This window comes from Anastrepha ludens, chromosome 2 (assembly GCF_028408465.1).
Source record: "Anastrepha ludens isolate Willacy chromosome 2, idAnaLude1.1, whole genome shotgun sequence".
Classification (NCBI taxonomy): Eukaryota; Metazoa; Arthropoda; class Insecta; order Diptera; family Tephritidae; genus Anastrepha; species Anastrepha ludens.
Genome location: NC_071498.1, coordinates 19,874,433 through 19,886,102, shown reverse-complemented (window position 1 = coordinate 19,886,102; position 11,670 = coordinate 19,874,433). Strand labels below are relative to the sequence as shown.

The window sequence follows — 11,670 nt, the reverse complement described above, 5'->3', positions numbered from 1 at the left end:
TCATTTTTGCGACATTTTCAGTAATGGCACCAAGAGGAAAAGAGCTTTCTGGTGATTTAAAAAAACTGATTATAAAATATCACAAGGAATATAAGTCATTGCGAGAAATCGGTCGTTTGATAGATAGGAGTTTTGCTACAATTCAAAAGATTGTGAATAAATATAAAAGTGCGGGAAGCACCACTAGTAAAGAGCTTTGGGGGCGTCCGCCGCTCTTAAGTCCCAGAGAAAAAACCTTAGTCGTACGGAAAATCAGGACAAACCCCAAAATATGTGCCCCCAAATTGAAATCTGAAGTTGAAAATGAAACTGGAAAACAATTTAGCACCCAAACTATTCACCGGGTTTTGCATAGTGCTGGTTATCATGGGCGCAATGTTAGGAAAAAGCCCTTCTTGAGTAGTGTCAATCTGAGTAAACGGATTTCATTCGCGAAAGATCATGAAAAATACGACCTAACGTTTTGGAACCAAGTCATATTTTCTGATGAGTGTAAGTTCAGTATCTGTGGATCTGAAAAAGTTTGGAGAAAAGTTAATATGGAATTGTATCCAAACAATATGACCGGCACTGTGAAGCATGGAGGGGGCTCTGTAAATGTTTGGGGATGTATGGCTGCGAACGGGGTTGGAAACTTGGCATTTATCGAAAATATTATGGGCCGATATGGTTATTGAAATATTTTGAAAAATAATTTAAAAGAATGCGCTACGAAATTGGGCCTTGGAGGAACGTTTATCTTCCAGCAGGATATTGACCCCAAGCACACATCCAACATTGTACGAGAGTGGCTGTTATACAATGTGCGAAAACAGCTGAAAACACCGCCACAGTCCCTGGATACCAACCCAATCGAACATTTAAAGCGGCAAATACGTAAACATCCGATTAGAAACAAGGAACAACTGAAAAACGTCCTTCAAGAGGAATGGAATTAAATACCACCAGCTGTAACTGAAAACTTGGTGAAATGAATGCCATCACGACTTAAAGCAATTGTAAAGTCTAATGGTTATCCTACCAAATACCAGTATTTGATTTTAATTATGTTTTTGATTTCAGAAATTAATAAAATGATGCACTGTATACTTACTTTTGGGACATGCATTTTTATAAAGTTTAATATATAAAGCTGTAATTTTGTTCCTTTTTAAAGTTTTGTCGTTATTTGGATTAAATATGATTCTTGTATTTCATACATTTAAATAAAACACAATTTTGTTATAACTTAGGTTGTTTGAAGGAATCGATTGGGGGAAAATTGAAAACGTGTCCGGTGTATACTTACTTCTGTTACTAATTGTATTTTTTAATGTTAGTTGATTATAGTAATCTTATGGCCTTTTAATTGGTTACACTTCAAGTGCCTGACCCTGTGTATAAAACGGAATACTCGATTTTTTTTTTCAATGGAAGAAAACACCCAACACCATCAACAAAATAATTCTCCAAAAATCAATGCGAATTTAGAGCCACTTCAAACTTACACTTTATTATACCGAAATTCAATAGGATATAAAGCTGAATTTTCGAAATTTTTTTTTACAAATTCTGCTTAAAAAGTTTGAAAATTCCTTGCCGGCTTGGCAGGCCATACCAGTGGCTATGTTACCGCCGGTTTCGCTCTCAGGATCATTGCCTCCTCAACTCGGCAAGATAACAATACTCTGAGGAGGGGCATTTTCTTTAAATGTCACAAAGTGTGAAAAATGGACTTATATGGTTTTTGGAGCAGAATTAACTATATTTTCAGACAAAAGAGAGACTGATAAAGAGACTGAAAAGAAGGCAAAGATAAAAATTATTCATAAACAATTTATTACAATGGAAATAGTTACTGGCCCAATTTCTGAGCACGAGCGATATTCATAGGAGATAGTTCATAAAACAAGCCGTAAATATGCCCCTGAACAGTGCCACGAATAAATATAAACTAAGATCGACTTTATAGTAAAATTTGTGATTTGCGTTTTTTCGTGTATTTTCATGGCTTGAAACGTACTAGGTGGCATGCCATTCATTCTTATATTGAATATATTGACTCACGACCGAGAAGTATTTACTTAGCGAACCCATCACTTTCAGACCAATGCAGCGGTTCAATTCGGCTTCTTAAATCAGCTGTGCACCTAATTTGGTTTCTAAAATAATCCAGGTTAAAACCGGTTTTCTTTATCGGTCAGTCCATAAGTCCGTGCGTTTTTTAAGGTGGTTTTAAAATTAATAAAAAAGATGTTTAAAGTATTTATAAATCAATAATAAATATATTTTTCTTCATTATTTAAAATATCTTTCCCAACGTTTAGGCAAATTTTTAATTCGCTGCTCAAAAAACTTTTTGTCCTTGGAGCCAAAATACCCTTCGATATGCCTTTTTATAGCTTCTTTTGAGGAGTAGTTCTTGTTACACATATGGGATTGAAGTCCACGGAAAAGGTGATATTCACAAGGTGCAATATCCGGAAAGTATGGTGGATGCGGCATTAGCTCCCATCCGAGCTCGTTCAGCTTGCCTAATGTTTGCCTTGCGGTATGAGGTCTTGCGTTGTCGAGGTGAAACAAAACATTGCGTCTATTCACTAAAGACGGTCGATTTTTGTTAAGTGCCTCATTCAGGTTTGATACCTGATGGGAATAATAATCAGCAGTTATCGTCTGGTTTGGTTCCAGAAGTTCATAATAAACAATACCGCCCATATCGCACCAAATAGACAGGAGAGTTTTTTTGGGGTGAAGGCCATCTATAGGGGTCGGTTCTGGTGTTTCATCTTTATCTAACCATTGGCGTTTGCGAACAGTTCAAAAAACTTTTATTTTCAAACCGTTGCAGCAGCTGAGAACACACATTCACTCTCTGCTGAAGGTTGGCGACGGAAAGTCTTTCCCAACTGAACCAGGTGCCTGGGAACTGTTCCATGTGATGAATTTAACCTCTGAGCTATCATATCGACTGTCAAATTTGGCTCAGCTTCCACGAGTTCGGGCAAGGCGTCGGAGTTAAAAACTTCAGAACGATCAGCGCACGGGGCATCTTCCACGTCGGAGTTACCACTTCGGAATTTTGAAAACCACTTTTGCGCAGGCCTTACACTCACGGTATCCTCTCCGTGAACAGTGTTTTTTTCTGCAGCAGCAGTTGTTGCATTTTTACCACTTGTATGAAAAAAATACAAAATATGCCTCTTATACGCGTTTGGAGATTCCATTTTATTTTTTAACAACACGTGCTTCTATCCGCGCTTAAAATCACTTGTTGAATGTACAATATATCAAAGAAAATATAAATAGTTCCGTTATATTCCGCGAATAGTTTTTTGTCTGCAAAAATCGTACAAAAGTGAAATTATGGGTAAAATACGCACGAACTTATGGACTGACCTGATGCTTTGGTTTCTGAAATAATCCAGGTTAAAACAGGGGTTCTTTACTTGATTAAATAATCCACTTACTTGAAGTTAGATGTGATTAATCTTATTGAAATAAAACTAGTGAAAATGAACCATTTAAAGCCGGCGGGCCAATTAGATGTCCTAAATTCAGTAGTTTTCGCGAAGCGTTGTAGGATGAGAAAAAAAAACAATTAGCCAAATGAAGTTTTGGGGATAGTTTAATATATATTTGAACTAAAAAGAAAAAATTTGTACAATCTCCAACAATATATTGTAAGCGAAAACTACTGAATTTAGGACATCTAATTGGCCCGCCGGCCTTAACATGAACGCAGTTAGTTCTACAAGATTTTGAGGAAAAGCGTATTATTTGCCCCTCATTCGTTGATGATCCCGGTTCTGGCTGATATGGCTGCTCTTAATTAATACCCCAATCACCATGTAAGTATGTATGTATGTATGTACGAGTATCTATAAATGAGGAAAATTAGCAACCCCTTAAATGAGGATATTCATTGTGCGTGTACATGCATATATGTATGTATGTATGTGTGTATGTATACTGGCAGATAATTAATAATTCAGTCTGAAGTATTGCTACATGACTTAACCACGTGCATGTGTACGTATGTGCGTGTGTGTATAAATACATGAATACATGCACTATTATTACTCGTATTATTACTATGTAATACACGCCCACACAATTTCAGATGCCTATGCCTTTGTGTGTAAATCGCAATTTTGGTACTTACGAGTCTAACCGGACGCGAAACCTAAAGATGAATGAAACTAAGCCGATGCCATTGTTGGTTAGAGATGGAACACTAAAATAGCGCTCGCGGTGTGCATACCAAATATCGGTGGCTCTTTTAAAGTTGGTCGCCTTCAAACAGCGAGGAGGCTTAAGCCATACAAGAATAGCTAGAATTCGTAGTTTGTTGTGCAGTTAGATCTAATTGAAGTTAGATTCGGTTTAAATTTACTGACCAGTTTTGCTTAACTGTTATGAAAGGACACCTAGGGATTTCAATTGACACTTTTTGTAGCGCGGCGCGTGGCATAAAATACATCCCCAGTATGAATAATTGAGTCAGGCCCATTTTAGGAGCAGAATATGAGCCTACATTCGAGTTTAAAAGAGTTTTTTAATGCATTGAAATACCAACTGTTTGAAATCAGTGGATTTTTTTACTAGGAGGATACACCATAAGGCACGGTGCGCATGGGAGCGATACGATATGGCGGTGACATTGACCTGCTGAGAACGTGGAAGTTGAATGGAAACGATAAAAACAGTGCCAAACTTGTACAACAGCGGTACATATCGTTTAGGTTAGGTTAGGTTAAATGGTTGCCCTTGCTTGGGGTCCACATTATTCAAAATTCGTCTATTGTATGGTATATACAGGGGAAAGGAGAAAGGAGAAGGAAAGGAAGAAGGGGCCTTGGGATTAGGGAATGATGGCCATGCACTTACGACGACGCCCACGGTGCCTAATTTACGTTCGTTATTAGCCGCACAAAGCTACTGATGAACTTCACCAGATGTATAATATTTAAACCCGCTATATCCGCAGGCGGCCGCCGTAGCCGAATAGGTTGGTGCGTGATTACCATTCGGAATACACAGAGAGAACGTAGGTTCGAATCTCTGTGAAACACCAAATTAAGAAAAACTTTTTTTCTAAAAGCGATCGCCCCTCGGCAGGCGATGGCAAACCTCCAAGTGTATTTCTGCCATGAAAAAGCTCCTCATAAAAATATCTGCCGTTCGGAGTCGGCTTGAAACTGTAGGTCCCTCCATTTGTGGAACAACATCAAGACGCACACCACAAATAGGAGGAGGAGCTCGGCCGAACACCCAAAAAGGGTGTACGCGCCAAATTTTAATATATATATATATTTTAGGGCGGGTCGATTTAAAAATCGCTCATTGCTCAGTGAAAATCGTATTCTAGGGATCAAAATAAGAAACTTTGCCAAAGGAACTATACCTCTAAAACGAATTCTGATGTCTCCCAATTTGGGTCGAACGAAAAATCCCACTTTGACCCATTTAGAGTGCTCCAATCGAGTCCAAATGTATGACCGACCCCCACTAACTTAGGACGGCCGATCCACCCATGCCAGTGGCACAACCCCTGGAACTCCCCTGGGGGGTTCCCCATACAATCATTTCAAAATATCACCATTTTTGGCCTTTACATGAGAAAAGAAACTAAAAAGTTCGACTCAAATTGGGGGGCATCAGAATTCGTTTTAGAGGTATGGTTCCTGCGGCAAAGTTTCTTATTTTTATCCCTAGAATATGATTTTCACAGAGCAATGGGCGATTTTTTTGCCTCCCCACAAATCGACCCGGCCTAGGACAGATACCTGTAAAATTTCGAAAAAAAAATTTTTTTTTCATGAAACGTTAATATAATCCATTAAGAATATGGCAAAAAAATTTTAGAACGCAAAATTTTAGCACGCAGATCGTCAACCGTGACAACTCTATTCTTTGCGTTCGAGCGCTGGGAGAGGTTGAATTTTTATGTATTCAAACTTTAGACGCGTTTTTCTCAAAACTATATTTTTCGTATAGGCGTACACAATAACTAGAAAAGTTATTGACCGATCTCCCTGAAATTTTGCACACATCTTTTTTATGATATTAATTTCTATGTGAATTTATATTAATAGGACTATGAATAAGTTCGTTACGGTTTTACAACAGATGGCGTAACTTGATTATTATTCCATCGATCCACATTTCCAAACATTCATTGGAGAGCTACTGTCGTAAGGCACAAACGTCAGTATAAGTTTTTTATTTGAAGCGTAAACAACAATATTTTTACCACACTTGAAAATGTCGAATTTCGTGCCAAATAATGTGTTTTTGCGGGGAATTCTTCTTCATTATTTTAATATGAAGAAAAAAGCAGCCGAAAGTCATCGTATCTTGGTGGAAGTTTATGGTGAGCATGCTCTATCTGAGCGAACGTGCCAGAAGTGGTTTGCACGCTTTAAAAGTGGTGATTTTGGCTTGGAAGACGAAGAACGCGAGGGTGCGCCGCCAAAGTTCATGGATACCGAATTGGAGGAATTGCTCGATCAAGATCCGGCTCAAACGCAAGAAGAGGTTGCAAAAACTTTGGGAGTTGATCAATCAACCATTTCCAAACGTTTAAAAGCCATGGGAATGATCCGAAAGGTAGGCCATTGGGTGCCGTATGAATTGAAGCCAAGAGACGTTGAACGCCGTTTTATGGCATGCGAACAACTGCTTCAACGGCACAAAAGAAAGGGTTTTTTGCATCGAATTGTGACTGGCGATGAAAAGTGGGTCCATTACGACAATCCAAAACGTCGGGCAACGTATGGATACCCTGGCCATGCTTCAACATCGACGTCGGCGCAGAATATTCATGGCCTGAAGGTTATGCTGTGTATCTGGTGGGACCAGCTGGGTGTTGTGTATTATGAGCTACTGAAACCGAATGAAACGATTACGGGGGATGTCTACCGACGACAATTGATGCGTTTGAGCCGAGCACTGCGAGAAAAACGGCCGCAATACGCCGATAGACACGACAAAGTTATTTTGCAACATGACAATGCTCGGCCACATGTTGCACAAGTGGTCAAAACATACTTAGAAACGCTCAAATGGGATGTCCTACCCCACCCGCCGTATAGTCCAGACCTTGCGCCATCCGATTACTATCTCTTCCGATCGATGCAACATGGCCTGGCTGACCAGCACTTCCGTAATTACGATGAAGTCAAAAAATGGATCGATTCGTGGATTGCGGCAAAACCGACCGAATTTTTCACAAAGGGAATCCGTGAATTGCCAGAAAGATGGGAAAAAGTAGTAGTAAGCGATGGACAATATTTTGAATATTAAATTTGTAACCATTTTACGTCAATAAAGTTTCAAATTTCGAAAAAAACCGCACGAACTTATTCATAGTCCATTACAATTCGAAAATTTTCCAAAAAATAATTTTTTCGAAGCAAAAATAGTAGGAAAATTCGCCATAAAGTTAATTTTTTTTAAGCATTTTATTCCGCGATTTTTTTCCCCCATTTTTTTTAATTCATATAGTGACATTACTAAAAAAAAAACTGACTATGACATTAATAAAAAAAAAATTTTGGTTTTTTGTATTCAGGTCACTAACGCCGATGCTACAATGCCCGCCGATTGAGAAGCCCCGCTGCGACCTTCCTTGAAGAATTGAGTGTACATCCGCCATTTTAAATGATTAAAATAAGAAAACAATTTTATATTATTTTAATGTATAAATAAACTGTATGCCAATTTTGAAAAAAATATATTGACTTCTTCACTTTAAATAATTTTAATGAAAATCAGGAAAAATATGGCCGTTTACAGGTATTTGCCCCCTTAATAATAAAAATGTACGAGATAAGACGCAAATCACAGTGGCTTAGAAGCTTTTTCTATTTTAATATTACATAAGTATTTGGGGCAGGCAAGAGCTGCTCTAATTACTCATCAACCGAGCATTTCTTTAGGTTTTTCCTGTGTCGCCAGCCTGCATTTTCAAGAGTTTGAACCCTTTGTTGTTTTCGCATTATCACTCGTCTACCTGCTAAAATTCGTACTTCAACTGCAGAAGGCACTTACATTTTTTTTGACTACTGCTCTGAGCTACTATCAGTAACGAAACGACTTTATCTCCGGCTTCGCTTCCATTTTGCTTGCAACATAAAATTCATAAAAGAAGCTAAACCAAATCAAATTAAATGAAAGATAGGGTGTTAAACTCCTAATGTCAAAAGCACTGCAAATATCACATTGAGTTATTTGAAACTTCGTTGTATGACAAGCCTTTCAAAGCCCTTCAGCAGAGCTGTCATTTGATTTCATTTCATATATTTTAGTAGGTTTCTATTCATACTTGACGGTTATCGAAACCAAGCAAGCAACGCCAGCCTGCATTGGCCCTGCACCTTAACCCTCTACTGCATGGACATGTCTAAAATAATGAAAATAAATAAAACACCGTAAATTTATGTTGATTGAGGGTAATTTATTGCGTATTTAACAAAAATTAAAAAATTCACTTGACGGTTTGGAAGAAAAAAAATGAAGCCATATATGGCCTTATATGCGTTTAGGGTTATTTTTGGGAAAAAATGTATTGGGTGTGGAAACTTGTAAAATAGTTCCTTTTGTCGTTGTAGCACAAGAACACGTTGCACTTTTCGCAAAAAGTGTATGAGCGAAAAGAGCAATCATTTTGACAAAGTAGTCGGTTTTTCATCCATTTCGGGAAATGGCCTATTCCGTCCGTCCGCACAGAACTCAAGGGGAAATCCTGTCGCTTTCTTCTTTACTGCTGGTAGGTATATTTTCTCTACTTGCCGATGGAGAGTTTGAGGGTGTGGATATAGGTCGTCCTCGTTTTTTCAATTTACCAACTTTGCAAAGATGTTCAGCTATTGCAAGCTTGAAGTCAAACAATGGCATATACTCTTTCGACTTTCGACGCCACAAAATCCAAGCATTGACAACGCACATATCAATCATATGGAAAAAAATCTTTTTATACCATTTTTTTCCTCAGTTGTATTCTATAAAGGCCTAGTAAAGAATCCAGTAAATCAACGCCACCCATAAAATAATTATATACATCAACTGCCCTAGGAGAATTGATTTCAATATACTTCTTCTCTCTTTTACAGTACCGTTTTTTCGTTGACATAGGGTGACATCCGACATAGGTTGAAAGAATATTTACCACTTTGTTGTCAAACCAAGTGACGATACCAAGTTCAACTCCATCAATATCTGCTACTTTTTCAACCATACTTCCACGGCCTAACTTTTTCATTTCTTTTTCGGTTGGCATCTTACAATTTGTTACATGATTTAACCTTACTGTGCCTAAAGGTAATATACCATTTTTCATTAGATACACCTGAAGCTTCGGACTGTTAAACCAATTATCAAAAAATAGTTGATAGTTTTTTCCTTTTGGTATTGTAGCTGCTAGTCTCGTTACAACATTTCCACTTAATCCTATATTTGGTGCTCCTTCCGGGAATGTATCGCTTTGAGCTCCGGCAAATATATCAAAATCGTAACTGAAACCTGAAACTCCGCTCAAGACAAAATTTTTGAATCCCCATTTGTGGGGTTTAGCTGGATTGTACTGCTTGAGGTGATGGCGGCACTTTGTGGGAATTATTTGTTCATCAACCACTAAATGTTCTTCTTTGGGTACAAGCAACAATCGAGCACGAATTTTGTCTAACAATGGTCGAATCTTAAAGAGCTTATCAAACCCGAGTTCACCAGGTGATCTTATATTTTCATTATTATTGAAGTGTAAAAATCGTTTGATGTTTTCCCATCTGTTACATGTCATTGCGTTACGTACAAATTCTTGGCCAATGAATGTGTTCCAATAATGTCTGGATGATGGTAGTTTTATCAAAGACATGTATATTGTTATGCCTGAAATAATTTTTATAAGTAATTTTTTTAACTTTTTTACTTGAACTCACCTATAAACTGATCAATCTCGTTCCGAGTAATATTGGCAGGTTTATTTATATCCATTTGTAATGCAATTAAATTCGATTGTTCTACAATAAAGTTCATCAAATCGTCATTGAAAATAAAATTAAACATATCTGCTGGTGTCTCCAGTTCCTCAATAAAGTCAGGAAGGTTTGAATCTCCTTGAAATTGAAAATTCTCACTGGAATAAGGAGGCAAACAAATTTCTTTCCAAATTGGAGCTCTAGGCTTTTTAGCAGGTTTTGCATTTGATGTAGAAGGCTTGTTATAGTCATCTGAGTCATCGGTATCATCAGTCTCTGGTACATAAATATGCTCCTGTTCTGGCGGTTTACTTATAAAGTCTTCTTCGTCGGTATCAGATATGTAGTCATCATCACATTGATCACCTCTATTAACTTCATAAACATACTTTAAGTTACCATAAAATGATCGTACATTCATTTCTAGGAAATTCCATTGCGATTTATCAAAAAACAAAACAGAAATATGTATACACATATGTTAGTTCATTATTTACCTTAGTGCATGAAACGCCATATATGGATTCGTCAGTTTTTACAAAAAATCAAACACAAGATACTTACTTTTCATATAAATTATATTTTTATTCAAAAAATAACTTCACTTCCTATACAAATATATATTTTTTGCTGTAGTCTTGCTTTTATTTTTTATGCAATAGTGCACATAAATCACTTCAAAATTTGCTTTTGTTCTCACACTTGAAGCACTCAAAAAAAAGATAAAGGAAAAGGTAGCTAAAACACTTGTTGACAATATTTAGTTTTGCGTATGAGAAGAAAACAAAGCATAGAATGTGATAATTATTATTCTCTTTTGATTAAGTCCCGTTTTTATAAAAATACAACACAATCAAAGGTAAAAGCCATATTTGGCGTTATATGCGGTAGAGGGTTAAGTACTCAAATACATATACATACATACATAATAGGTCTATTTATAAGTTCGTGCGGTTTTACAACAGATGGCGTAACTTGATTATTATTCCATCGATCCACATTTCCAAACATTCATTGGAGAGCTACTGTCGTAAGGCACAAACGTCAGTATAAGTTTTTTATTTGAAGCGTAAACAACAATATTTTTACCACACTTGAAAATGTCGAATTTCGTGCCAAATAATGTGTTTTTGCGGGGAATTCTTCTTCATTATTTTAATATGAAGAAAAAAGCAGCCGAAAGTCATCGTATCTTGGTGGAAGTTTATGGTGAGCATGCTCTATCTGAGCGAACGTGCCAGAAGTGGTTTGCACGCTTTAAAAGTGGTGATTTTGGCTTGGAAGACGAAGAACGCGAGGGTGCGCCGCCAAAGTTCATGGATACCGAATTGGAGGAATTGCTCGATCAAGATCCGGCTCAAACGCAAGAAGAGGTTGCAAAAACTTTGGGAGTTGATCAATCAACCATTTCCAAACGTTTAAAAGCCATGGGAATGATCCGAAAGGTAGGCCATTGGGTGCCGTATGAATTGAAGCCAAGAGACGTTGAACGCCGTTTTATGGCATGCGAACAACTGCTTCAACGGCACAAAAGAAAGGGTTTTTTGCATCGAATTGTGACTGGCGATGAAAAGTGGGTCCATTACGACAATCCAAAACGTCGGTCAACGTATGGATACCCTGGCCATGCTTCAACATCGACGTCGGCGCAGAATATTCATGGCCTGAAGGTTATGCTGTGTATCTGGTGGGACCAGCTGGGTGTTGTGTA

At 37.7% G+C, this 11,670-nt stretch overlaps 1 protein-coding gene across 1 annotated transcript; it reads right to left on the bottom strand.

Moving 5' to 3' along the window:
• Positions 1–4,583: 4,583 nt before the first annotated feature.
• Positions 4,584–10,380, bottom strand: LOC128862853 (piggyBac transposable element-derived protein 1-like). Its single transcript, XM_054102035.1, has 3 exons — positions 9,921–10,380; positions 9,168–9,870; positions 4,584–4,647 (listed from the first exon to the last, which is right to left on the bottom strand). Exons 1-3 carry the CDS (start codon positions 10,378–10,380, stop codon positions 4,584–4,586), a joined length of 1,227 nt encoding a protein of 408 aa, XP_053958010.1.
• Positions 10,381–11,670: the final 1,290 nt, after the last annotated feature.